This window comes from Glarea lozoyensis (genome assembly GCF_000409485.1).
Source record: "Glarea lozoyensis ATCC 20868 chromosome Unknown GLAREA2, whole genome shotgun sequence".
In the NCBI taxonomy this organism is placed as follows: Eukaryota; Fungi; Ascomycota; class Leotiomycetes; order Helotiales; family Helotiaceae; genus Glarea; species Glarea lozoyensis.
This window is the reverse complement of record NW_007360994.1, coordinates 1,343,816-1,370,709: the sequence shown is the minus strand read 5'-3', so window position 1 is coordinate 1,370,709 and position 26,894 is coordinate 1,343,816. Positions and strand designations below refer to the sequence as shown.

General features: G+C 47.2%; 9 protein-coding genes across 9 annotated transcripts; 5 read left to right on the top strand and 4 right to left on the bottom strand.

Moving 5' to 3' along the window:
- Positions 1 to 1,097: 1,097 nt before the first annotated feature.
- Positions 1,098 to 3,840, bottom strand: GLAREA_03787 (HCP-like protein; the record flags this gene model as incomplete). The annotated part of the gene is made up of 4 exons (XM_008084040.1): positions 1,098 to 1,498; positions 1,562 to 3,511; positions 3,560 to 3,748; positions 3,801 to 3,840. The coding sequence occupies 4 exons, from the start codon at positions 3,838 to 3,840 to the stop codon at positions 1,098 to 1,100; spliced, it is 2,580 nt and encodes an 859-aa protein (XP_008082231.1).
- Positions 3,841 to 4,244: 404 nt separating this feature from the next.
- Positions 4,245 to 5,652, bottom strand: GLAREA_03786 (WD40 repeat-like protein; the record flags this gene model as incomplete). Its single annotated transcript, XM_008084039.1, has 6 exons — positions 4,245 to 4,304; positions 4,391 to 4,517; positions 4,580 to 4,926; positions 4,979 to 5,045; positions 5,104 to 5,197; positions 5,349 to 5,652. The coding sequence occupies 6 exons, from the start codon at positions 5,650 to 5,652 to the stop codon at positions 4,245 to 4,247; spliced, it is 999 nt and encodes a 332-aa protein (XP_008082230.1).
- A 541-nt stretch (positions 5,653 to 6,193) lies between these two features.
- On the bottom strand, positions 6,194 to 7,075 carry GLAREA_03785 (Actin-crosslinking protein; the record flags this gene model as incomplete). The annotated part of the gene is made up of 2 exons (XM_008084038.1): positions 6,194 to 6,632; positions 6,684 to 7,075. The coding sequence occupies 2 exons, from the start codon at positions 7,073 to 7,075 to the stop codon at positions 6,194 to 6,196; spliced, it is 831 nt and encodes a 276-aa protein (XP_008082229.1).
- A 433-nt stretch (positions 7,076 to 7,508) lies between these two features.
- Positions 7,509 to 8,775, top strand: GLAREA_03784 (Clavaminate synthase-like protein; the record flags this gene model as incomplete). The annotated part of the gene is made up of 4 exons (XM_008084037.1): positions 7,509 to 7,554; positions 7,606 to 7,758; positions 7,820 to 8,355; positions 8,401 to 8,775. The coding sequence occupies 4 exons, from the start codon at positions 7,509 to 7,511 to the stop codon at positions 8,773 to 8,775; spliced, it is 1,110 nt and encodes a 369-aa protein (XP_008082228.1).
- A 168-nt stretch (positions 8,776 to 8,943) lies between these two features.
- Positions 8,944 to 10,548, bottom strand: GLAREA_03783 (P-loop containing nucleoside triphosphate hydrolase; the record flags this gene model as incomplete). The annotated part of the gene is made up of 2 exons (XM_008084036.1): positions 8,944 to 9,763; positions 9,833 to 10,548. 2 exons carry the CDS (start codon positions 10,546 to 10,548, stop codon positions 8,944 to 8,946), a joined length of 1,536 nt encoding a protein of 511 aa, XP_008082227.1.
- Positions 10,549 to 12,498: 1,950 nt separating this feature from the next.
- GLAREA_03782 ((Trans)glycosidase) lies at positions 12,499 to 13,910 on the top strand (the record flags this gene model as incomplete). Its single annotated transcript, XM_008084035.1, has 4 exons — positions 12,499 to 12,639; positions 12,696 to 12,702; positions 12,755 to 13,399; positions 13,450 to 13,910. 4 exons carry the CDS (start codon positions 12,499 to 12,501, stop codon positions 13,908 to 13,910), a joined length of 1,254 nt encoding a protein of 417 aa, XP_008082226.1.
- A 1,424-nt stretch (positions 13,911 to 15,334) lies between these two features.
- On the top strand, positions 15,335 to 18,049 carry GLAREA_03781 (uncharacterized protein; the record flags this gene model as incomplete). The annotated part of the gene is made up of 6 exons (XM_008084034.1): positions 15,335 to 15,817; positions 15,896 to 15,983; positions 16,037 to 16,510; positions 16,564 to 16,741; positions 16,859 to 16,923; positions 16,983 to 18,049. The coding sequence occupies 6 exons, from the start codon at positions 15,335 to 15,337 to the stop codon at positions 18,047 to 18,049; spliced, it is 2,355 nt and encodes a 784-aa protein (XP_008082225.1).
- A 1,418-nt stretch (positions 18,050 to 19,467) lies between these two features.
- Positions 19,468 to 21,417, top strand: GLAREA_03780 (alpha/beta-Hydrolase; the record flags this gene model as incomplete). Its single annotated transcript, XM_008084033.1, has 6 exons — positions 19,468 to 20,143; positions 20,198 to 20,262; positions 20,317 to 20,485; positions 20,541 to 20,737; positions 20,788 to 21,169; positions 21,221 to 21,417. 6 exons carry the CDS (start codon positions 19,468 to 19,470, stop codon positions 21,415 to 21,417), a joined length of 1,686 nt encoding a protein of 561 aa, XP_008082224.1.
- An 847-nt stretch (positions 21,418 to 22,264) lies between these two features.
- GLAREA_03779 (uncharacterized protein) lies at positions 22,265 to 26,683 on the top strand (the record flags this gene model as incomplete). The annotated part of the gene is made up of 11 exons (XM_008084032.1): positions 22,265 to 22,858; positions 23,937 to 24,105; positions 24,162 to 24,213; positions 24,361 to 24,509; positions 24,597 to 24,777; positions 24,829 to 25,408; positions 25,467 to 25,505; positions 25,558 to 25,626; positions 25,677 to 25,936; positions 25,998 to 26,572; positions 26,622 to 26,683. The coding sequence occupies 11 exons, from the start codon at positions 22,265 to 22,267 to the stop codon at positions 26,681 to 26,683; spliced, it is 2,730 nt and encodes a 909-aa protein (XP_008082223.1).
- Between the last annotated feature and the right edge of the window lie 211 nt (positions 26,684 to 26,894).

Here is a 26,894-nt window from a genome sequence, read left to right as displayed (position 1 = left end):
AGGCGAATGGAGGCGAACAGAGGCGAACAGAGGCGAATGTTCAATGATGCTTGGAGCTTGGAGGTTGAAGCTTCAAGAAGTCAAAGAAGGGAAATGGTTCACTCTTGTAGCTGTCCCAATGCGGCTTGCAGTCACGATCGCTCCCAGGCTGCGCGCACTCAGCTGGGATGCAGCAATCTTCCTTATCTCTGGGAGTTGTAGGGTTTGCGAATTCGTCGACAAATGGCGACGATAGAGGTGTATGCCAAGCTGCCGGCCGCACCGTCTGCTTGGCGGTATATCGATCTGAAAGTTTCTGACACGAAAAGGCGTGGACGAGGTGGAGGTGGGAGGTGGATGCGCGTGGATGCAGGGCTGTGGAAATCCAGAGCGGGTTGAATTCGGACGGAGATCGCTGCGAGGAGACTCAGGAGAGGGAAGGCGAGAGGGAAGGCGAGAGCGAATGGCCCGCCGTGGATTGGACGATACGGAGTAGACAGCGATAAACCGAGGGGCCAATCGTCCAGATTAGGCCAGCCAGGTCCGGGCTCCACCCTGGATCAACCAGCTTCACTGCTCACTGCGGGCCAAGGCCAAACCGAAAGCTTGGTGAGAGGCAGAGACAGGGACGTGAGAGACCGGAGAGACACGCGGGAGAAGCAGACAGAGGTGAGCAGGCCGAGGACCGAACCAGCCTGGCGGGGGGCGCCGGTACCAAGCAAAGGGCAATAATACAGGACGGGAGTACGGTACATCAATACGAGCAGGCCTGCGATACTGTATAAGACTGCGGTCGTGTCCGCCGTCCTTGGAACGGAAGGGTGATGGTGGAAACCGGCGACGATATGGACGGCGACATTGATGAGCATAACCAGGAAGTGATGGTGAACGTTGAAGCTAGTCCATGGTCAACCTTTCTAAATAAGCGATCCCGAGTAGGTACCTGATAAACAGGTCATATTGACTGATCACAGTGAATGCCAACACCTTTGCTGAAACGAGTCTGCGGGAAACAACAACATCTTCACCGACTCCAATTATGCAGGAAGAATTGCAACAACACCACGAAATGACAGAAATGCTTATTTGTGATACACGCTAACCTACAAGATGCCGTTTCAATGGCCAACCCCTCCAGCGACCCAGTCGTTCAGTTCTGGTTCTCCTGGTGGAGGGAACACACCTCGCTCCTCCGGTGCTGCCGCTGGCGGGCCTTCTGCGCCCGGATGCTCTCCGCCTGGCACTCTCGCAGCCGCTTCTCCCCGCCGGTGAGCAAGTTGATGCTGCTGCCGGTAATAGATCAGGAACACCAGCGCCGCGGCAAGGACCACAATCACAAGGCTCTCTAGAATGCCATCGTCGATAATATCATCATAAAATCCGTCCGAATCGCCCCCAGGCATGTGGTCCGCATCTGACAGGTAATTCGTGTCGTCGTAGTCGCTGTCTCCATAGTAAGGGTGGTCATCCTGGAGAAAGTTGCTGATCCATTCAGACAACGACCATTGCTTTCTAGGTGCTGCACATCATTAGCTCATTAGTCATTGCTCGCCATAACAGGCAAAGACACAAGATGACTTACACGGCTCGTCTTGTATTGAGTTCACCCGTCCATGAGTAAAAGTGTTCCACGCGCTTCGTAGGCGTAGCTTGAACAGACTCAAGGTGACGGGCAAATACGCCTCATCATTCGTCTCCAAGGCATGATCATAATATCGCTTTGCAAGATGGAAGTCTTGATCGAGGCCAACACCGTTCTCGTGCATCCAACCGAGGTTGAACAAGGCTTGTGCGCTTTGTGGGAATTCAGAAGCGGCCTGGTAACAAGTCGCGGCCTTCTCCATGTCGGGTTGGGTACCAAGACCATACAGATAGTAATCCCCCATCTTGACCATAGAATCTATGTTTGTCTGTTTCGCAGATCGCGTCCAATAAATTAGTGCCAGGGCTGCGTTTTGCAAAAATTTCGGTCGCGGCGCTCTCAATGCCAACCAAGACGGCAATTCCCACTTCGATTTCTGCTCGTCCAGAAGATACGCTACATTGGCCTGACCTCGCTCGTAGCCTTGCTCGGCGGCGTGCATATAATCAACGAGAGCCAACTCAACATCACCTTCCTCGTATTCATGGTTGGCTTCCGCAAAAGACGAGATGAATGGTTCAGCTTTCTCCGCAACACTTTTGTAATAAGCAGTTGCTAGACCACAGCTTCGATCCCTTCCGATACCTTGATTAATGATTTCTGCAAGGTAGTAAAGAGCCTCGATATTTCCATATTTTGCGGCACGCTCGAAATAGCGACTGGCAACTGCCAAATCATCTGGACTGCCCTGGTCAAGATGCAAGGCACCCATGGTAACCAAGGCAGGGGCATAGTCCTGATCTGCGGATACCTTGAGCAATTCGCTTGCCCTGACTACGTTTTTTGGGACTCCATAGCCCTCCAAGTACATCAATCCCATTCCGTACTGAGATCCAGCGTCGCCGTTCTGGATCCCTCGAGTAAACCAGATATGTGCTTTCTCAAAACTCTGGTCCCAGCCCTCCCCGCGCATGAACATGTGTCCCAGGTAGCCGGCAGCTTTAGAAGCAATTTTTTCCAAACCTGGCTTATCGCTCTCGATAATACGTCCGTCTTTGGTCCAGTGAAGCTTGGCCACCCTCATGAAGTACCATTTGGCGCTCTTCATATTGCGTGAAAGCCCTTTTTGACCATCATAATGAATCCGACCTAAACTGAATGTCGCTTTGAAATCTCCCTTCCTCGACATCAGATCCAGGTACTCCAACACATCGGCAAGGGTAGCGAGAGCATCAGAGTTCGGGCTTGCTTTGTTGGCGTTACTCCCAGCACTTGAAAAGCTTGCCCCTTCACCATAAACTCCTCCATCATCATCGGCCAATCGGTAGGAATCGTGCACCCATGCCATACCACCAGGAGGTCCAGATCTGTACCACTGCATAGCTTTCTCTGCTACGCTTCTATAATGCTTAACTGCAACTTCGCAATTTCGAGCAGTTCCAATGCCACTATGATGTCGATGCGCCACCGTCATCTCAGCCCGTACGTCTCCCGCAGCAGCTGCGAATGTATGATACAAAAGCGCGTTCGCCTGATGCCGTTCCACGGCACCACCAATTCCCGTGGCGTACATGAACCCGACCATGTGCTGGGCAGAAGCATTCCCATTGAGAGACGCGAGTTGGTGGTACCTCCTAAACGCCTCAGAATAGTCCTTTGGATGTGTAAAATTGCCATAGAAATTCATCTGCGCTAGAACAAACATCGCATCGGAGTTATTGACCTGTGCTGCATCTTGCAGCAATTGCACCGCTTGTGCCACTTGCTTGGGAAGTCCCTTCTCGCGCACGCCTGCACCAGAATCCGGTCCTTCAGCTGATAGCTTTGGCAATACTGCCCAAAAATATTGGCTAATAGTTGCGCCTAAGCCTGCAGGTTTCCGTGATGGTCGTGGGTTTAGTCGTTCGTACTTGTGGAGGAGGGCCAACGCTTTGGCGACTTGGTGTGTTCCTTGAGAATAGTTAGCCTAAGCTCATTCGTAGAGATATCTTGCTATACCATCGGACCCTCCGAGGTTATTATCCTCTTCGTTTGTTATGTGGGATGTCGGCGACTGTGCAGCGTGCGTAGAGGTATGAGTAGAAGTCTCCTTAACTACTCGTAATGCATCATCTAAATCTGATCGTAACTGATCGTCACCAGCATTTGCTGCCGCATGTATGAGTGATACAAATAGATGCAGAAATACTGTATGGCAAGAGGTTAGTTTTTGCGCAAGTGAGGAATGCTCACGACTTACAAAGCGCAAACGGCAGAAGCCGTTTTCCAGTATCCTTCATCATGGAAGACTCGTGCGCATAAGCAATCACTCTGTGCTAGCAGCAAAGTCTATTTCCGTCACCGATTCATCTCATACGAGTGTTACTAATTCAACGGTCGTGGTGTTCGTTGGGTGCGGTTGCGTCTTCGTGGCAGTTTGGATATTGACCTTCAAGCTGTCATCTTCTCAAGCAGGCGAGGCAGGCTTCGGGACAACGCGACGGGGCCTGCAGCCGAGCTTCATCCAAAGGCAACCCGCAATCAATCCTTTTCAACAACAAGTTATTTGACCGCTTTCTAATTTTCAACTTTTGCACAGTGCTATCAAATGGATGTGTATCACTATTGAGTTTTGATTTCATTTGCGTCTAGATTTCATAAAACAACCCGCAGATGTTTCCCACGTATTGCCCGTATGGCCGCTTCATTCGCTCCCCCAAGCCTTGACTTGACCGTCCTCACCAGCCGTCAGGACAGTTTTATGCTGAAAAACAAGGTCAGAAGAGCTAGAAATCGACAACAAGAGGAATTCAAAAAGGAGCTAGAAGGAAATTGGCCCAGAGCACTTACAGAATCCATAAAACAGAACGACCGTACTATCTCAGATCCATGTGCGCCGGTTAGATTTACTCTCTCTTCGGGTACGAAGTTCCATGAAGAATGCTTTCTTAGCTGAATAAGATCAAAACTTTCCCGGCTGCGAAACGTTAGCCATCCACACTTGGCCATGCAATTAACAACGCTCTCTTCAAGACATACCTATGACTTCCAATTCCCAGCACAGCACTCCCGTCAGTTCTCCTTACAACATTGGCAGCGTACTCCCCACCCAGTAGCTCTCTCATGTCTCCAAAACTTACAGCGGCCGGCTCTTCAATTCCCTCCCCAACATCTGTCATCAACTCATACAGAGAGAATTGTTCATCGTGGGATAGTGCAAAAATGTCTGCATCATTTAGAAAATTGCAACGGTGTATTGAGTGGCCGTGGTTAATGGTTTGGTGTAAAGCATCCTCCTCATCCGACACTGTAGTGTCATAAATATTGAGTAAACCATCGGTTGAGCCTGAAAGTAGGATTTGCGGTCTACTCGGATGAAACTGAACCTGACATACTGTCAGAGAAACTCATTTCAATGGGATGGATACCGGAACAAACTTCTGTGACATCGTCGCTGTGGCTCTCGACGTATTCAACAACAGGCGCGCTGAGGTTTCTGGCATCCCTAATAAATTTAGTATCGATGTGCTCATGAAACACCGGGACATATCGATAGCGCTTACCACATAATCACAGAGGCCTGATGGTTTGTCAATTCTGTCCCAGCGGCGATTGCATTGCCGAACGAAGCCAAAGCTAATATCGCGGCGTTTCCTTCTGTTTGAAAACGTCAGATCTGGTGAATGCAACTATTAATTACCAAAGGGGAACTTGTCAATCAAGATATGTTCATATTCGAAATTCTCGAGAAAGGTTCAAAGAATTAAGCAGATATGTCTGGACAAAGTCATATGAAAGTCTCACTCACGAGTTGAGATTTCTCCAATCTTCTGGCACCTGAAGTCGATAAGGGTAAGTTTTCCATCTCTTCCTGCAGTTCCCACAAGACTGCTAGATTCTCCATCGCCTCGGATGACTGTAGCACAAGTTATTTCTGCGTTGACATTTTTTATTGTGTTTAGTGGCGTATTGAGAGCAAGTGGGTCCAATAACCTCAAGCTATTGTCAGAAGAGATGGTTACAATGCCCTTTTCGGTGGGTATGATATCGTAAATGTACGTATCGGATGTGGGTGTGATGCGGAAACAGTCCGTCGTATCGAGGGTGTACATATTTGTTTGGTCTGTTGTTATTGTTCAGGTTATGGGTAAATCGTGCAAATCTACAAAAGTTTTTTGGCGGTTACAAGTCGCTCGCTTCTGAGGTGGGGAACGTCCCCCCTATTTAGGGGAAATGGTCAGAGTGCGAATACCGTTCATGTCAGCTCGTGTTATCTTGGATGATTATTATCATTGCCATCTGATTATATACTACCAATTCAAGCAATAGGTTTTGATGGTGTGTTCTTACTAGCCAAGCACATGCAATCATTTCTGAAGTGATTTGCTAAAGATTCGATTTATATCTTCTCTTCAAATACCATAAATTTTAACTGGTAATCTCGACGGCTTAAACCACGCGACATCTAGTGATTCTCCCAGTTAATGTGTGATGCTCAAAATGTGGAGATTCATATCGAGCTTCCCGAGTACGTATGTTTACAAGCTTCCAATAGTAGCCAGCGCTCCTCGACGAATGGGAGTTAGTGTCTGACATTTCCATTTTGCGCACAAGGTCGCCGATTGCCGAAACTTCGTACATGTATATTGAGTATCAGCTATACTTGTCGTGCTTGCTCTTGACTTTGATTAATAATAGCGCTTCATGATAGTCTCCCTCACGCCTTGCCTTTTTCAGCTTTCTGACTTCATCATCCTCTAGCTTTCTCCCAACTGCCTCCTCTAGTTCCTTCCTGCTTATCTTCTCTCGGGCCTTTTCCTCCTTGCTGGCTTTCAATTTTGGCTTGAAACGCGCCTGCATCCGTATTCTCAACGTCGTGTTGAAGGTTATAGCGTCGCCATCGCCACGTATTTCAGGAAGCGCATTGGCTTTGGAGGATGTAGACGGTTTGATAGTCACGAAAGTCTCGCGGAGTGTTTGTATTTGGAAGGTACCGGGTGTGTCGACGGTGGGTATGCAGAGGAAGGTTTCGAGAGGTGAGACTGCTTCGGTATTTGCAGTCAGGATCCCATACTTGTCGCAGCCTAGATACCTGTTTGGATCTTAGCATTGAGAATTCATATCCTGTTTTTGCAATACGAACCTGCCGTGGTGCCCTTTGAATGTAAAAGTCTCTGTTCCTACAACGCGATTCGCAACCCAAACCTGCCTAACGTCATGCGGTTCTGCTGTCGCAGGATCGCCATCAATAATATTCTCCAACGCACTGGCAAAGACTTTTCCGGTTGTATCGCAAGCTATGCACGATGGAATATCCGAAGGCAAAACGAAGATAATCGGTCCCACGACATCTCCTGAAGCTTCAGCAGTCACCCAACTATCATCGTCTACTGGTCCGTCAATCACTGCTTCTGCTTTCGCTACTTCCTTTCCCTTTCCTGAGGATTCCCCTTCTTCGCCATACTTTTCCGCGACATCGACACGTTTGCGTTTTTTTGTCTTTTTGTCGCCTTTAAAGGTTAATGCTTTGACCATATCGTGAGGTATTCGTGATGGCACTGGTGGAGCTCATAGACGCGGGATTGGAGACTGTAGATGTCAGCATGCCTAGTCTTGAACAGGCATGTGCTACCGTCCCTCGTTAGGGCTGGTCAAAGCTTTCGGTAGATTCCGACAAGTACCCAGGTAGTAGTGAACGAGATAAATTTCAGTCACCTGCCCACGAACCTCTTAACTATATTAATGAGTCTTAGCTGGAGATCAACGACATGTGGTTTACTCGGGTGAATTGATAAACACACCATTTGTGTTGGATTAATCGGCTAGATCTTGTGTTTCGACTGTCATCTATCTTGTCCGCACATCGAGTATATTCGATACCAATCTTCGACCACGGCTTGCCTACCAGCCTTGAAAGATTATAAAAATAAAAGAGATTATTGTTAAACGGGTTACCCACGATTTGCCGATGTCTTCAGCTGCAATTACGGTTAGTCTCGAAGACTTGAAAAATGGTGATTAAAATATACCTGCTACGTATTGTCTACCACTAATCTACAGTGTAGGCTATGTCACTTTTCAAACCTTGGAGAAGGCATTTGGGCCAGATTCTCTAGGTATTATTATAGTCAAGGACGTTCCGGAAGAATTCGCACAGTTGAGGCATCGCCTGTTGACTTACTCCTCCTATCTTGGAAATCTCCCAGAATTCCGCCTAGGTGCGTCTTCTCCCCCCTCATTTCTATTTTCCGAATTTCCCCGTCCTAATCAATTCTGTAGCAAAAATTGAAAACCCCGGCTCTAAGTATCTTACTGGTTGGTCACGCGGCAAAGAGACACTCAAGAACGGGCAAGTCGATTTCTTGAAAGGAAGCTTTTATGCAAATTGCGCATTCTATGTCGATCCAAGCCTTGATTGTGCTGTTCCAACGGATGATTTCTCGCCTGATAACTTTCCAGAATATCTTTCCCCAAATCTGTGGCCGGGTGATACCACAATTCCAGGGTTCAAAGAGACTTTCGAGGATCTGTGCAGATTAATCATCGACACCGGCGTTCTCGTTGCGAAGGCTTGTGATAAGTATGCTGAACAGGAGATTGAGGGTTACCAAAAGGGATACTTAGAGCACGTTGTTAAGACTAGTACGACTACCAAAGCACGATTGCTTCATTACTTTCCAGCGGAGTTCACGAAAGAAAATGCAGGAGAACTGAACGACGATGACTGGTGTGCTACGCATGTTGACCATGGCTGTTTGACCGGATTGACTTCCGCAATGTTTATCAACGAGACCAGGCAGGTCCCTGCTATTCCCGTGAGTTTGTCATGAAAACCAAAATGAAAATACTAATAACAACAGATGGGTTACGCTTATAATCCGCGCTTTCTTCCCACCCTTGCAGAGCTACCCACTTCGCCAGATCCTACAGCAGGTCTATACATACATTCCCGCTCAGGTCAGACAGTTCAGGTTAAGATCCCGCGTGATTGTATCGCTTTCCAGACAGGCGAAGCACTTGAACGTATCACGAAAGGAAAGTTTAAGGCAGTTCCGCACTATGTCAGGGGAGTGAGACCGGGAATTGCAGACGGTGAGAATCAAGGGGGCAAGATTGCTAGAAACACGTTGGCGGTATTCACGCAGCCTAACCTGGACGAGATTGTTGATTCGGAGCAGGGTATTACTTTTGGAGAGTTCGCTAGGGGTGTTGTCGAGAAGAATACTACGAAGTGAACCATGTGTACCGTACTTTGTGAAATTCGTGGTACGACCCATGACCTCTGCCCGAGTTTATTATTCTATCTAGACTTCACCTGCTATCAAGGTTGGATTTAGAGTTAGCTACTGTTTTTAGTAGATTCCCATCCTTCTAGAGGATCCTGAATGTCCAATTACAACCGGCTAAGCCTGGCCAAAGTTACCAGTTTGCCTCTTAGTGGAAGGCCAATCACGTTCGGGGGTGCTGTCCATTTCATCTACCAACGTAATCAAAGCCGCTCTCAAGACTTTGAGGAGCACATTGTTCTGTAAGCTCTGTAGAACCTCAACATCTGGGATTACATGCTTCTTCTGATGTATTTGGTCCTCGTCATCTTCTTCGTCGTCTTCGTCTTCTTCCCGGCCGCTCTCCACAGGCGCAAGAGCGTCAGCGCGTCGTACCATGACTGGCTTCTCGGTATCTTCATCGCCTGTCCCACCGCGAGCGATAGAGAGTAACGCCATGACAAACAATTCTTTCATATAAGCAAAGCTGAAGTTTTCGCTCATCCTTGCAACGATAGAGCAGAGTTCATCCGGGAAATGGACCATGTCAGTCTCTCGCAATTTACTTTGCCAGAACTGAATGTAAGCGCAGCGTTCATATTCGTCCGGCAACTTGAAATGATACTTTCTATCAAATCTGGATGGTCTTTTGGTGATGGCAGGATCAAGAGTCTCGAGATGATTGGTTGAGCCGATCATGAGGATTCCATCATTTGATTCGAGGCCATCGACTTCATTGAGGAAATATGAGTGCGATTGGTCAGTGACAAGAGAATCAAGATCTTCAAAGACCAAGACACATGGTGCCATTAGGCGAGCATGTGTAAAGATGTTTCGAATTGAGGAAATGCCGTCACCTTGCCGGCAAAGGGATTTTACGTAGAGTGAAGGAATAGGCTCCTCCCGATGGGACAGCGAGGCCATGAGCGCCTTCAATGCTGTAGTTTTGCCATTGCCTCTATTGCAAAATTATCGTTAGTCATATTCATTGCCTTGATGCGTCAAGGGAATGTGAATGAACATTTACGGCACGCCATGGAAAATCAGTCCCCGCTTCCAGGGTACAGCAAGTTTCTTGTAAAGGGTTTTGTTGTCGAAAAATCCAGTCACATCTTCAATGAGACTAGCCTTCATGTCAGAGGGAAGAATGACATCTTCCCAGGCACTGTCCTGAACAGTCTTCCACAGGTCAGAACTCTTACGCCAGCAACCGGTATCGTAAACATAAATCTCGTCATGTATAGCGCAGCTCCACTCGGCTACGGCAATTAGAAGCTGGTCAATGAGAGTAATGTCACTTGTGTTGTTTTGCTTCTCATCGACATGAGAATTGAGGATGAATAAAGGCGAAGAATGTGGGCGGCGAGAAACGTCACCCGCTTGGTCAATCTCGTAAATTAGGTATTCGTGGTTTTGCCAAACGTAATTCCACCGACCATATTTGACCGTGTCAACAAGCTTGCCTGCCCCTAAACCGAGTCGAGGCCCAGGACCTTTTTGGTAGGACCGGATAGCGTGATAGAAGTCATCTGCCTTGCCAATTTGACACTCCGCAACGCCAGCGGCAGCAAAGCCTCTGAAATCCCAGCCGTCTTTGCCGACTAATGTGACTTGATGATCAGGGTAGGTTTCTTGAAGAAGCTGTAGTAGTCCTAATTCCGTGAATAGTGGGCTTCCTTCACGAAATTTTGAGTGAACTTTTTGTTGCCTCGAAGAGTGGACGGTTGCTTGCGGTTCAGACATGGCGACTTGCAATTTGTTGTTGAGATGCGGTCAATAGCTGAATTTTATGGAAGACAAAAGTGGTTTGGAGCGTAGCTAGAGCAGTTTAAATAATTGCGATTGGATTTGTATTCATTTTTCCCACCTTGGTTTGAAAGGCAGACAGCAGGCAACGGCGAGGCAATAAAGAGGCAACAAGCAGTCCGCAGATATCTACCCTACCGGATCGCAATTTACGTATTTCACGCTCTTACGTCCTGCCCATCCCTGGGTCGGCAGAGGTACAGTTATCATCCGTCAGAATCTCATGGCTGCCTATGAGGCATTGTTGGTTGGTTGGGTCCAGCAACTTCGGCGTCGCAAACAACTCCAACCAGTTACCTTGAGGTGAAGAATAACGGGAAACGAGAATGTTTCGTTGTATATGTATATGCAGCAAACAAGTGTGGTGAGCTTTTTGTAAGTGAGCAGCTCGGCATCGAAGGCGGTATTGGACCGTCCAGTACGTCAGTTAGTGTGCGACGAAGAGGGATAATTGATGAGCGGTTATGATAAGTGAGCATGGCAAGTAAGGAGCAAAATACAAAAAGCCTTCTCAATCGACTCGACTAGGAAGGTGTGAATGTAACATGTTTGAAAGTTCCGAGAGCAATTCTGGCACCGATGTACGGGCCGACATGTTGGCTTGCGGGACAAGATAGAGGTCCGGACCGAGGAGAGGGCAGTGATGTCACGTGATCCACACGATCTGAACCAATACTCCGCCACAAAGAGACCCTGCAGAAGCAGCTGCGCAAGTTTCTATCTTTAACCTTATATTTTAGAATGATTCCTTCAGACCTTAGCGCAGACTAGGAATCCTTCAACTATTATTGTGCCAGACGAGTAACTTGGGTCGACTCAAGAAGAGTGGTGGCTGGTAAAGACATGGCCTCACGACTCAAGACTTACCTAGGTGCGACTCACGAGGCCCTCATATTGACGTCGTTGATGGTAACCTGGTGACTGACAGTGATTTTTGTAGATCTTCATTTTCCCCGCGTTCCCCTCTTTCTGTGGCGGTTCGGCATGACGACGATTGTTGCATGTATTACATAGGTACTCCGTACTCGGTCAGAGATTCAACAACATCAACAACAACAACAAAAACCGAAATCGTACTTTTTACTGAAGCACATCGTTTCCATCGTCGAGTCGAAGAGACCTACCTAGGAGGTATCTCGCCAGCTCCAGCTCCATGCCAGCACTTCCCCTGCAGTAGCACATCCGAGTGCCTGCCCTGTTTCTTCGCCTCCGAAGCGTGCTGGTGTTTCAGCAGCAGCAGCTTCGACGTTTGCGCCTCGGTCTATTATTGAACCCTGCCAGCGTATCCCATCGCCCTGAATAGTTTGCTCCAATCATCTGCGTCCAGCTCAAGTCCCAGAACCTCGAGTTACGATCGTCGCCCCGTCGCCTGACAAGCACCTTTCCCTCGTTTGCCAGCAGTGTTGGCTTCTCCAGGCGCCACCACGGTCATGATGGCCCCCAACATTCACCGCTGCTGTCATGGCCTCTTTCTTAAGCATGGAAAGCGTGGAGCCATTCGAGGCTGGCAGCTTTGGTCCATTTCCGCTTGGTCCTTCACGGTCCTTCCAACGCGTTCGTCCCATAAACCCGCTTATATCTTGCCATCACCAATCCAGTCCAACACAACGAACATGGAGGCATGGACCCCCTACTCGAGTCTCATGTCGCCAACGACTGAGCCTCCAAAGCCGCCGCTTGATTTTATCCTGGGCGCATGACTGTTGATCTCCTTAATGATCTCCATGATGGTATCCTGTTTATGGCAATCTGGACTCGCTGCAGAGTGGGTCTCGCTGATGTTGACGATATAATCAACAGCTTCCCTCCCCTATTCTTCATGTGAGATCAACCGTGTTATTTGCCAATCTTGCATATCTACCTTTCGATTCAACATCTCAAATCATTATGTTATTTCGAAACTTGCTCGCAGCATGCACGGCTGGTGCTGTATCGGCTGCTCCATTGACTACTCGCTCCGCAGACTTCACTTGGGGATCGGATAAAGTTAGAGGAGTAAACATTGGAGGATGGCTGTTGTTGGAGCCAGTAAGTACCTCATTTTAACCGCACTTCATTACTATGCCGATGCTAAATTGACTTAGTGGATCAGTAAGAACTTCTACATTTACATAATCCCGTCTTGCACTAAACATTCTAATAGCACCCTCCATTTTTCAAACTCAAGATCAATCGCTTGGGATAGTGGACGAGAAGACTCTGACCGAGAAGCTTGGCTCGGACAGGGCGTACCAAATCCTGAAGTCCCATTGGGATAGTTGGGCCACTTTGGCGGATTTTCAGAAGATTGCGAAGGCAGGATTCAACACAGTTAGAATACCCATTGGATACTGGGCATATTCCCTGGATAGCGGAGAATCGTATACGCAGGGAGCAGCTCCCTATTTAGACAATGCGATTGACTGGGCAAGGCAAACGGGCTTGAAGGTTATGATTGATCTCCATGGTGCTCCTCTGTCACAGAATGGGTTCGACAATAGCGGCCAGAGAACTAGCAACCCACAATGGCAGCAAGGCGACTCCGTTGCCCAAACCCTCGCAGTCCTTAACACAATCTCGACCAAGTACGCTGCTGCGCAATACCAAGATGTCGTTTCGTCTATCCAGTTGCTGAATGAGCCTCTGGGTTCAAAACTAAATTTCGATGGCATCAAGGATTTTTACAAGAAAGGCTATGAACAAGTACGACAGGTGAGCGACAAAACAGCGGTGGTGCTGCATGATACATTCGTCGCACCAAGCTCCTTCAACGGTTTTCTCTCCCAATCCGACAACGGTGCACACAATGGTATGCATCCCCCGTTTTTCAATATATCCCCACATACTGATATGCTCTAGTCGTCGTTGATCATCATGAATACCAAGTCTTCAATTTTGACACCATAAAGCTCCAACCGTGGGAACACCGACAACTTGTCTGCAACAATGTAGCCTCGTACTCACAGGGAAGTGACAAGTGGGTCATCGTAGGCGAGTGGACAGCAGCCATGACAGATTGTGCGCCTGCCCTTAACGGTTATGGCATCGGCGCGAGATACGACAACACGTACCCAGGTTCCTCGTTCGTGGGAAGTTGTGCTGGAAAGAACAACATCCTAGAATGGACAGAAGAATTCAAATCCGATACCAAGGGATACATTGAGGCACAATTATCCGCATTTGAGTCCAATACCCAGGGTTGGATCTTCTGGAACTTCAAGACCGAGTCCGCACACGAATGGGACGCTTTCGCTCTATTAGATAACGGGGTTTTCCCACAGCCCTTAACCGATCGATCGTTTGGTAGCATCTGCTCTTAGGTTCCGAGGACGATCTAATCCTGTATAATGTTTTTATTTGGCTAAAAGGAGTACATATTATGCTTGAAATGATTTAGGTGGTATACTAGTAGAGCAGAGGCATTCGTTTAGAAAGATACCCAGCAAATTATGCTTTTGGGCGGCGGCATATCATAGTAGTGTTATTTAGTATGTAAAACACCCCCGAATGAAGAAATGACACCAATTTGAGCACTTGAGCTGTTGATGAAAGTTTGAATCTCCTTGGTTAGCCTTTATTCTGAAAACCCGTGCTAAATTGTAGAATCCAAACCGGAACGTGGAGTACTGTCACCATAGACAGTATGAGTGGTAAAAACTTCATTGTTGTTCTGACAGCTTGTAATTGAGTAGCATAGGTACGTACTACTGCTTGATCAAAGTTATCAAACTGAATCTTACAATGTCTCATTTACTAAAAGTAGTAAGCGAAAAGCGCGATATTTTGTCGACTTGACCGAACGTAAACCAAGTTTCTACTTCAGCTTCCAAATGTCCACCCCGAGCCACGGCTCGTAGGAAGAAGATAGTAAGTGATGTTGAGTTTGTTGCAAAAGTCTTACGATTAGACAGTATCAAAGACGTCACGCAGACAATGATAATAATATAAACCTAATCGAAACGGCCCTGCCTCCAGTGAGAGGTCTCTATTCGACAGACTTGGAACGACAAAAGTAAGTGGAACACATTTCTTTCGATTTTAAAAATCCAGAGTATCAAGTACTGCTTTCCTATTATGAATGTAGAAGTACCACCTCCCCAGTTAGTTCTTGTTTCATACGCAAAAGCAGTATCGTCGATTTCAATTCTTATATGACAAAGTAGAATGAAAGCTAAGTTTCCCCGCACACCTCTGCCTACTTCAAACCCATTGAAGATCGGTGAAAAGAACGATAACCGGTACTTGAAGGATACAAGGGCTATCTTTGATCTTTTCGGTTACTGCTATTTTGATAAAGTGAAAGCCCCGTTAATTCCACACTTGTCACATTCACCAAAAACAGTTCCGTCCATGTAGGCGGGGCAACGATCGGATACATGTCGACCGTCATTGGGATATCAAAATTTTGAGCAGTTGAATCCAGGGAAAATATCCTTATCATAAAGACGATGTAAGGATGACCAACGTCTGGTAACCGTAGGCAAGCTGACGATCTAAGCAGAATAGTATTGTCATGACTATCAACTCCTCTCAACCCACCTTTCCGCGCGAATGCATCCCGTTTTAGCGAAGCTCTCAAGTCTAGAAGATCTTTCAATTTACGTGGTCGTCGCGGCCCCCTCAGCTTCAACTCCAAGAACACCGAGTCCGCGTTGATAATCCCTTCGACTTCACGATCTTTAAAAATAAAAGAAGTTCAACAGCCTTTGCTTCCAACACCGATGTTTCCTAGAATAACAGAATAATGTCAGATTCTCCCAGGCAACACCATCACGTCGCAGCACTCGCCGATCTCCCACTTACGCCAAAAGTCCTCCCCCCGACGGTAATCATCCGACTATCTTCGCGTCGCGAGAAACCCAAACCTGTCCCTCTACTTCAACTTGCTGTCAATAATTGTACCGTGGTGAAGTACCCGAATCTACGCGTCGAACCCGTCAGGAAAAGCCTATCTAAAATATATTCGACCCCAAATCGTGCTCAAGCGCTTCGCGAGAGCAACAAGGAGAACACGACGATGTCTTCACCTTCCACAGCGAACTCGAAAAAAGCACGCACCGAGCGATGCAACACCGCGACGAGTCAAATCCCAGGGACATATCCTACAAGTGGTGAAGAATCAGACTATACCTTGAGCAGTCGCTCAGTCAGTATGACATCCGAGAGCGCGACTACCCATGAAACAATCACTCCAGCCACGGCCATCATTCCATCAACACCTTCCACGGTAAGCTTTCTTCTTCCCATCGGCAACGACCGAACTCATTCTTAATGTCCAAGTTGCGTACAGCTAATCAATTCTCAGAACATGAATCAATCCCAACTCAACAAGGAATTACCAGCCAAACCCATCCTTCGCGAGGCCGAGAGTCCTGAAAAACGTGGAATATATGGTTCGTAAAAAAAGATTGTCTCATGTGTAAATACTATGCTAACCAATGAGTAGATGCTACCGATGCCAACGCCCACTTGATTCCGTTCCCTCCATTGACCCCACGTGCGTCCGATATTTCACTGAAAGCCGCGACGACAGTGACTTGCGAAGATCTGATCTATGATAGCGACACTGCAACGCTACAAGAGCCTCACGGCGATGACCAACCTTCAGCTACAGACGATATCATCCAAGAATATATCGGCACTTCACTTCAAGTTCTTGACATCTCATCTCCGGATGTGACTATCAAGCAAGATATCAGAACTATTTCTAGCGTTTCCACTTTGTCGAGATCACCTGGAATGAACTCAATCCCACGCCATAGAAGAAAAAGCTCTGTCAGTGTCAACGGCAGCCCATTTTCTCGTAGCCGTAAGCCCAAGCCAAAAGGTAGCCGGAGTAGCGTCCGCGGTCAAAATGGGTACGGCCAAAAAGGCACCCAACATTTTCACCGACGAGACAGCGTTGGGGTTATGGAAAAAGGTAGCGTCCCATGGCCCCGACTGAAGAATTGTCGTTTACTAAGTATATTTTAGGTCCCCGAGAGGACCTGTCACGACTTGATAGTGACGATGAAATCGAGATTTTCCATGATAGCACTGCGACAAGCCCTATTCAGGCAGACGACGACGCTCAACGGTCCAAGAAGTTTGATTGTGGACCTACGGTTCGATATTCTTTGGATGCTAGACAGGTTATTATGGGCGAGTTGAGGTGAGCAACACCGCATCTTTGCCTACAAGTTACACAAAACCCTCTGGGAGCCGACTACTTGGGCGAGAATAATCAAACAACATGGTACTTAAGCATGCTAATAACATGATTTATTAGGGAACCTGAATCTTCCAAGCCCTTGGGTTCACAACGTGATGGTTACAACACGCCTAAAGCTGAAGGTAACTATCTATTGATCCTTCTGAAGTTTGTAGAATCAAAATGGCTAAACAGATGTTAGAAACTTCCCCAACAAGGACCACGAAACAAAAGCAGGCCGGCGAAAGAAGAACCCTTGGTCAGAAAGACAGAGGCTCAGAACCCGAACACAAATCTATCCACCCCCCACGTATATCATCCCTACAAGACTCCGATCAGAGAATGCGGACCCCGTCTCCGGCATTCGTATCTCGGCTTGCAAGGCCAACTGCTTCTAGTTCTGCTCGTGAAGCTGCCTCGAAAGCCAACATGAAAAATAACAAGACTCTCAACAACAGGTCGAGCATTAGACCCCCATCTCGTCAATCTTCAATCAATCGACTTTCGGAGAAGCCAGGGTTCAACGGTCGTAACTCCTCTGAGTCATCTACCAATCAATTGCCAATTACTAATAACGCTAATACAATCGTGAGCTCCGATACCTCTCGTAAATCTCTTGCAGATTCTGGGACGTTGGAGTCGGTCAAACGAGCTGGTAAGGGTCTGAAGTCCAAGTTTTCCAACATGCTCGCAAGTCGCAACCGCTCCAGAAACAATACATTAGGCGAGAAGATTAATGGTCGCGAACTGCCTACGAGACCGCCACCTATTCCACGACGTGCAAATTCCCGCAATTTGACGACAAACGAAAACTCTGGTATGAGTCGCACGCCTTCGCAGGTGGTTCGTCCTTATCATAACTCGGTCCCTCTGGACGACTCCCTGAATCAAACAATAAATGGGCCTAAAAATTCATCTTCCTCAGCCAATAATTTTGACTCGTCACGACTTATACCTTCTATCGATCATCCTCATTCCATGAATGATGTCCCAATTTTATCTGCTGCCTCCATAGCAGACCGTTCGGGAGACCTGACTGATAGCACGCTTCATACAGCTCAGCTTCACCTAGTCAACATTATCCAACGTGCCGAGGAGGTTACCGATGAGAATATACGCAGCAACCTCGTGGCAATCATTGAAATGCTGGGGGTTAGCATTGGCCAGGCTCGTGAACTGAGAATTGCAACAATTGCACAAATGAAGGATAATATGATTCTTGCTAATAAAGTTCGTGAACTTAGTAAAATGGTGTTGGATAATCTGTGATTTTGAGTTTGTATAAGCAAGATGATTTGAAAGTAAAATGAATCTGAAGGGGGTTCGCAATACACAAATACGAAAAGAGCGGGTTTTTGATTAATGTACTTATAGCATAGCGCTTTCAGATAGATGGCCAGGTCTGTGAGAAGCTCACTACCCTGCTTCGGCCGAGAAGTGTGTTTGTAGGATATGTTCCTTAAAACATAATAAAATATGAGAAATCTATATCTTTGATGTCTTCAGCGAAAGAGCACGCGAGCAGGTAACCGCAAGTGTCGACGATATTACGGCCACAATCCATTGTTCATGCTCCAATTGCACCATCTCTCTGTAGACATGGATTCCGCAAGCGTAGGAACTGCCTTGCGCAATTCGCGGGGTAATCAACAGGGTAGCATCAGCATTTGTCGTTTCTTTTCACGGACTATTGACCGAAAAGCTGTTGGTTCCATTCTTTGGGTGTTCAGAATCTCAGCAGCCGAGGCATGCTCAAAAATACAATCAGACGCATGTGAAGTATAGCAATAAGCAAAGGACGCCCGAGACTTTAAGTCAAAACTAGACGGAGTTAGTACTGTACTGTAAAAAAACAACCGGCTCTGAAAGCGGAGGAGTGCCCCAAACCGGGGCCGCCATGCCCGGCTACCCCAGAGTACTAGGTTCCCCGCATCTTACCAATTTCTCCGTCGTCATGGGATTGTCACTTTTCCCTTGACTGCATCGTGGACTGCTAGATTCGAAAGAAAAGTAGTCTTTCTTATATTTTTACTAAATTCAGGGCGAAGTGGCATGGTAGTTGATGGCTTACCATTAAATATAGTGTTCAGAGGATTTTCTTAGCGGACTCTCTACTTCATGGCCTTCTGGTCCATAAGATAACCCGGTTTGTAACTTAGCTCTAGACACATACCACCTATGAACCGACACAGCTAGCACGAGCCGGTAGTTAACGGAAACCGTTCAATAGTGAATTTCTAGCAATGTCACCAATGGTGTTGGAGGCTTGAAGCGTGACTTTCGGGAGACTAGAGGACCAATCGCTATCTGAGATAACGTCCTTTCAGGTTGCTAGTATGAATAAACTCCTCAACTAGGTTCCCCCATATATCAACTAGTCCATGCTAGCTTGCTGTACCTTTGCTAGATCTGTAAGTTGCCGAAACGATCTGCAAGTCGAACCTAATCCTTCGGCTGCAGCAACTGGTAACTCACACTCACCACTAGGTGAAGTGGTTGAAGATCTGCACCCCATCCAAGAACATATATATTTGGATTCGCCGACACAATGAGTACGATGGGTTCGTTGCAATATCTCGACACCACATCTCCTACTTCGTGGATTAAATCGACGAAATATCGCACATTTCATCAATTCCTCTGAATAGCTGTGTTATCGTCTCGGACACTGTAGCCAGACAGCCAGTATGGCTAACCTATTCTTGGTTCTTCTCACCCTAGTTGCTGTTACCTTGGCTGCGCCGCCTGCTCCCATAGAAGACCGGGCAGTAGCACCTACTGTCGCTATACCCTCCCCAGCAGCAACGGTTATCGGCTCCTCAACAGGTAAACTAGAGTCATTCAGCGGGATACCTTTCGCCCAGCCTCCAGTTGGCAATCTACGACTAAAGCCACCACAGCCACTCACAACTTCTCTCGGAACAGTGAAAGCTGTGGGAATCCCCGCTGCTTGTCCCCAATTCTTTTTTGATAGCGACGCCGAATTTCCAACTGGCGTTCTAGGAACTGTTTTGAACACTCCTGTATTTCAAGCAGCAACCAATGCCAAGGAAGACTGCTTGACGATCAATGTTATCCGGCCCGCTGGAGTTGGAAAAGGCAGCAAGCTTCCCGTATTGTTCTGGATCTATGGCGGGGGTTTCGAGCTCGGCTCAACTGCCATGTATGATGGATCCTCCCTTGTCCAGGAATCTATCGACACAAACAAGCCGATCATGTTTGTCGCCGTGAACTACCGGGTAGGCGGGTTTGGCTTCATGCCAGGGGCAGAAATCCTCAAGGACGGCTCATCCAATCTCGGATTACTCGATCAGAGGCTTGGGCTCCATTGGACGGCCGATAACATTGCGGAGTTTGGTGGCGGTGAGTTAACTCTTCTAAACTGTCAAAATTCTATGGCTAATCAACAACTTTCAGATCCTGACAAAGTCACCCTATGGGGAGAATCAGCCGGAAGTATCAGTATACTTGATCATATGGTCGTGAGTACTTTCCACGTATTATGGAAAAGACCACTGTCTGACCCCATGCTATAGCTTTACGATGGTGACAATACGTACAAGGGCAAACAGCTTTTTCGTGCTTCAATAATGAACTCGGGTTCTATAGTCCCGGCGGATCCTGTTGATTGCCCTAAAGGCCAAGTCGTTTATGACGCAGTGGTCAAAGCTGCTGGCTGTGCTTCAGCAGCTTCTTCATTAGACTGTGAGTCTCGCCATGATAGCAACCTTATATCAGACACTAATATAGATCGTAACAGGTCTAAGAACTGTCGACTACACAACGTTTCTGAACGCAGCCAATTCTGTTCCTGGGCTTTTGGGATATAACTCAGTTGCTTTATCATATCTTCCGCGTCCAGATGGAGCTGTTCTCACCGCGTCACCCGATGTTCTTATTGGCGCCGGGAAGTATACTAAAGTTCCAATGATTATTGGTGACCAAGAAGATGAGGGGGTGAGTTTTCCATGTCGCTAGGTATTGTGTCGAGCTAAGCAAGGCTACAGACAATCTTCGCACTCTTTCAATCCAATATCACAACGACAGCCGGTATCGTGGAATACCTGTCAGATGTGTTCTTCAGCAGTGCGACAACCGCCCAGCTTACAGGCCTAGTTGCAACGTATCAAGACATATCTACTGATGGATCGCCATTCCGGACATTGTTTCTGAACAACTGGTATCCCCAGTTCAAACGCCTTGCCGCCATCCTAGGCGATTTAACGTTCACACTTACGAGAAGAGTATTCTTGAACGAGGTCAGCAACACCGTTCCAACGTGGTCATATCTATCTTCGTATGACTATGGAACACCGATCCTGGGCACATTCCATGGTAGCGATATTCTGCAAGTATTCAACGGCATTGTTCCTAATTACGCGTCGAAAGGTCAGTCCCAAGTCGAGTTTGATTTTGGAACCTGACTCAACTGATTCTTAGCAATCCGCAATTACTATTTCTCATTCGTGTATACCATGGACCCCAATGATGGGTCCAGCTACATGAAATGGCCTCAATGGAAAGAATCCAAGCAGCTGATGAACTTTTATGCCACTGGTGCAGTCTTGATTAATGATGATTTCCGAGCGGACAGTTATGAATGGCTTCAAAACAACGTGGACAGTCTTCACATTTGAGATACAAGGCTGCTGCACAGGGCCGTGCGCTACTGGCCCACTTTTTCACCACGTGCACATTGGATTAAATCTGGCTAGCACAATGACAATAATAAAAAAACTGGATAATTGAAATAAGAGCAATCAGTCAATACCATTAGGTACCCAGGTACCTAGGCTTGCGGAGGACAAAATAAGTGTCAGTAGCCTGACAACTAATTTTGGGACTCAATAAGTCGACTTCGAACAGAGCTTAAGAAGTCTTATTCACTTAAAATAATTAACGAAATAAGTTGTATTGTTCCAAGTTAATCCACTAAATGCCGATATTTCGTCAACTTAATCGAAGAAATATCGTGCTTCGACTGCCACTTATTTTGTCCACCGCGAGCCAGGTAAACTGACTTAATATTACATACGATTCATGATCCATCACGTGAATGGATGCTCGGCAACCTTGAACGCTCGGCTGTCGATGCCGAGATGGGTCATCCACCCACCCACTGGCCCTATGATCAATGACGAACTGTTGGATGAGTGTTCACTACCTAAGGTAGGTAAGGTTCAGCTCTGGCACAGCCTTCCGAATGAGATGGAGAAACCACAGAAACACCACTTCTCACCATGGCGCCAAGATCTTATTCTGGTGCCTTCTAAGCCTTCTAACCGCCTCGATTATTCTCATTCACGTCAGCCTCGACCGTGGGAATCTTACTTATGTTGGTTGCCCCCCGTTGTCTTCGACGAGCCTTCTTCCGTCACCTAACGCACAACCACCCACGCCACCCAACGCACGAATATACTCTTGTCACTATTGACACCTACCTTCGACCAGTGCTGCGTACCCCAAACACATTTTCCGAGCAAGATGGTCATTCTTGGAGGGCTAGAGATTGTGGCAGGCGCCTACTTGATTAACAAGCACGTCAAAAACAAGAGGGAACGTCAGAGGTTGGAGGAGGAGCGACAAAGGCTTGAGGAAGAACAATATCATATTTTCCCGCCGCGGGAGCGACCGCATCGACACCATCGCTCACACAGCGAACGCCCGCAGTCTCGCGACCGCAGAGATCGTCACGGCTCACGAGAGTCGAGGAGGAGAGACTCCGACGAGAGGAGATCGAGAAAGGAAGATAGACCAGCTTCCATGTCGCCTGCGCCGTCTTATTACAAACCTCAAAATATCCCCTCTCGTCCGCTGGTACAGCAGCCTTATATCCCACCACCTCATTCACAACATATCCCCCACGTAGCGCCGGCCACGCAGTCGACACAGCAGCCGCACGCGCCGCAACCCTACCCTCAAGATATCAAATACGGGTGGACTGAAGATGGATCTTCGGCATCATCGCAGAGTCAACAGCAAGGATTTCCACCGACAGGTTGGCCCGCTCATTGGGACCAGACCCAACGGCCAGAGAACCTAAATGATGGACCTGGAAGAACACGGTCGAGATCAGACGTAAGACCCAACGAATCGAGGGTTCGTTTCGACCTGCCTCAAGACCAGTCCAGCTCGCCACCCCCAAAGTACCGGCCCTAACGAGGATGGAATGAGGCTATTTGTATAGACGCTGGCGTCAATTTATGAAGTTATGTTCAGATGATTTGTGAGCTCGGCTCCCTGGGGGTATTTTGGTCGAGGGCGCTTCCGTTATGATACCCTTTTGGCGAATTTGAGCCCGGGAAGATGTAATTAGTTTTATATTCTATGCATGTTCAACAGATACTAGCGTCTACCTCGAAGTGATTCATGCGTAGTAGCTGAATCAACGCGTTGCATGCATTTAAGTTCATTTGAAATACACCGCGGGATGTTGCGCACTAAGCAGCCTTGGAAAGACCTGCTATTGCAAGGCTGCTTGTGTTGCAGTTGGGTGTTATAATCTAAAAATGTTTGATTTACTTACTAATTGTCGGCATTATACACAATATTTCATCAACTGGGTTCAATAACTAACCGGCTGCGATTGCCACTTGGATTGTTCCAGGTTCGTCCCGAGCTTGTGTAAGCGTCACGAGTTTTCCAGCTCGCATTCTCGTCGAACAGAACAGCCGTGGCTGCTGCAGCCTTTGTCTTATTCAGCAGGCATATCACATCTTTTATTGAGAGACATATCCGACTGCCCGCTCTCGCCGCTTCTCGAGTACACACAAATCGCACCCTAGACAGGGTACTGCAGACGTCCGTCTCCTTATTCTGTACTCCTTATCTTAACACGAATCTTTGATATCTCTGCAGGCTGACACTGGTGAGCACTCGTGAAAACATAGCGACCTGACTTGCAGATATATTGAACTCCGCTTCACGCCCACTGAACCCATCAATCTCACCAATTGAAAAGGTTATGATGGACCGTCTGTCACCTCTCGTGGGAGAGGAACCCATAAAGGTCGCTCGAAAGAAATTCGCGACACCCCCGGTGAAATTAGCGTGCCTGGAATGCAGATCGTCCAGAATTCGCTGCGATGGGAAGCCCATTTGTTCCAGCGTTAGGTCGTCCTTAATTTACATTTGAATACATGCTTACAATGTCTAGTGCTCCACCAAAGGCAAAGCTTGTCTCTACACCCAGAGTCGTCGAGGGGGCTCCAGGATACGCAAAAAGCGGGGGGAACCATCAAGCAGAGACTTGAAGGCCGCCACAGTATTAGACAACAACGACTTCAACCAAGTTTCACTATCCATATTGCCTGAGTTGCATCAGGGTAATCCATTCTCTGCTCTGGTATAGAGGGAACTGCTGGTACTGACAAAACTTTAGCTGATTTCGCTGAACCTTTAAGTTTGGTCTTACCGGGAGGCGGACTTAAACAGTACGTAGCTTTTATGATTCCAACGTGACTCCCTGAAAGAAACATCAAATTCTACCCCTATTGTACCGCAGGATCCCGGCTCTGCTCAAGAATCCGAACAATCAAGTCTAATTAAGTGATACTTGTATTCAATGGCCAAGTCCACAGACTAAAGACTAAAACATTCAAATACTGGTATCCTGGCATGGCTAAGAGTGCCGAGATGCCAGCTTTTGAATACATTGATACCAGAGCACTCCAACCTATGACTACCCACCTGGAAGATTTGGCAGTCTTTTTTAGGATCAAAGCCCTGTGTTTGTCAAATACACGGTAACCCTCATGTCTTTTTGTGCATGACGTCTATGGTTATACTTTTTCGTCTTCGTCTACTAATGCTAAAGTGTTAACATCTTATCCTCCTTCTAGACTTGACCTTTGCCTTGACGATACAGATTTCATTTTTGACGCTATCTTCAACGGACAATCCGAAGATAGCGGCTACAATACTAGCGAGCACACGGGGTCATTGGAGAATGAACAAGCATACACATTCATTCGGACATACTCAAGTACCCAGGATATGTACGTATTTTTTCAAAACATTATGCGGGTGTGTTAACAGGACTTGTTTAGCCTCGGTGCCTACTATGTATACATACACCCGTATTTTCCTGTTCTTTTACCGCCGGAACCTCAACAAGTCTACGACGATCCAGATCTTGGAACACGAAATGGTCCAGATGCAGTCTTCCACAGCCGAAGTAACCCGTGTTTTGAACCCACGACACCTTTAAGTCTGGCAATATCGGCAACACTGGCCTTGATTCCTCATCCGGATGATCCAGATCCGTCTGGGCAGGATTCCATCTACTTACGCCGAGATCAAGCCCAGGCATTTGCTCAAGCTGCGTTTGAAAGCATTGAGATTGAATCGGAGCTGATAGACTCAATGATACAGCCCTCGGAAGCCTTGAGTAGCACCCCCAATTTGCCGAATCGAGAGCCATTTCATCCTCAGTGTCCACTAGAGAACGAAAGTATAATTGCATTGCTACTCTTGAGTTCCTACGAGTATGCTCAGCGTGGAAACATTTCCAAAATGAGAAATCGAGCTGGCCAAGCTTTGAGTGCTGCAATGGGTCTCAACTTACATTCTCGATTGACCCATCAAGGAAATATAGCAGAAGCTAACAGTAGAGTGTGGTGGATGACGGTAAACCCCTTTCTTGTCACTAGGTCAAGATTCAAGGTTGACTGAGAGGCGTGTCTAGTATATTGCTGTCTGTCAAGGATCAATACTAAGCAACTCAGTAAGCGTGACCGTCTTTATTTGTGGTTTGGCACTAATACCTACTGTTATAGCCTCCTCCAGTGCTTCTTCACGACCCGCGGTTTATAACACAGGGCCCTTCATTCCGTGCAGATCGAGAGGTATAGATTCTTTATTCGTTGCTGTAGACACATTATTAACTATTGCACAGTCATGGGCAATTTTCTTGCAAGCACAGCAAGTTATTGTCTCGGCAACTCTGTTTGTCATAGACCTCGACTCAACCATGAAAAATGGTTCCGAACCATCTTCAATCTGGCAACGTATGCTCGAGCTAGAAAGCTTGATCGAGCCCTTGGTTCTCAAAGCCGATACATGGGTTCTAGAATCTTCACCGGCAGTCACTCTAGATCTTGCCGAGCTCAAAGTTTCACAAGCTCTTCGGGGCATGGCAAAAATCAAATTAAACAGGTAGCGAAAGACTTTCCTCATAACATGACATTGAACGTGGGCCAAAACTGACCGATACTAGCGCTCGTATCAAACTTCATCGTTATTGCGCTTTCCTTGACATTCCCATTTTTACCAAAAAGCATTGCGATCTACGCCCTGCCAGCCCAATTACTGCCACCCAGCAGATTGAATCATGCCCTTGTTCTAGTACATTTCACCAACTTGGATCCCCCTCCTCTATCTCCAGTTCAGTCGCCTCTCCAGCGGTGCCGTGTGGTATCTTGCCTTTTTCTTCACACTTTTCTGCAAAGGTGTGCCTCAAATCCGCCTTTGCAATCGCGCGGTCGTTCGCTTCGCTTCCTTATCCGGAGCCCATCCGTCCCAACGATCCATTGGCATTCCTTATGCCTTTCACGGAAAACGAGAAAACACCGAGAATGATTCCTGTGTTTGCGTGCTGCGCAATGCAAAGTAGCTATGCAATGATCATGTTGTCATACAAGACTCGCGCCATGGGCTTCGCTGGTTTGGATGGGGTCGGCGGAGAACAGCATGTGGAAAGACTTCTGGGCCAACTGCAAGAGGGGCTAGAACTCGTGTTAAACGCACTGAGAAATTACAGTATTGCTTACGAAGCTCTTGGGGGAATGAGAGGTAGGTAGATCTACAATGTTAGGGATTCTGCTAACACATCTCAATGTAGATCAAATCGAGCTGGCTGTTCAGTCTCTCAAGACACTAGATATTAACGACTCGTTTGAGTAGATGTATTGAAATCTTCACTAGAGCAAGATTTGTGCATACTATCTTCTATAGTAGGGTTTTATAGCTTAGGAACTCGGTAGTTCACGTGTATATATCAATGGTAAAGTGTTGCAAATTTGGCACAAATACTTCTAGATAAAAAGTTATCTAGGTAAGATTGCTAAGAAACATCTGGCAAGAGAGTATTGACTAGGTTGAAGAGGTCGATCGC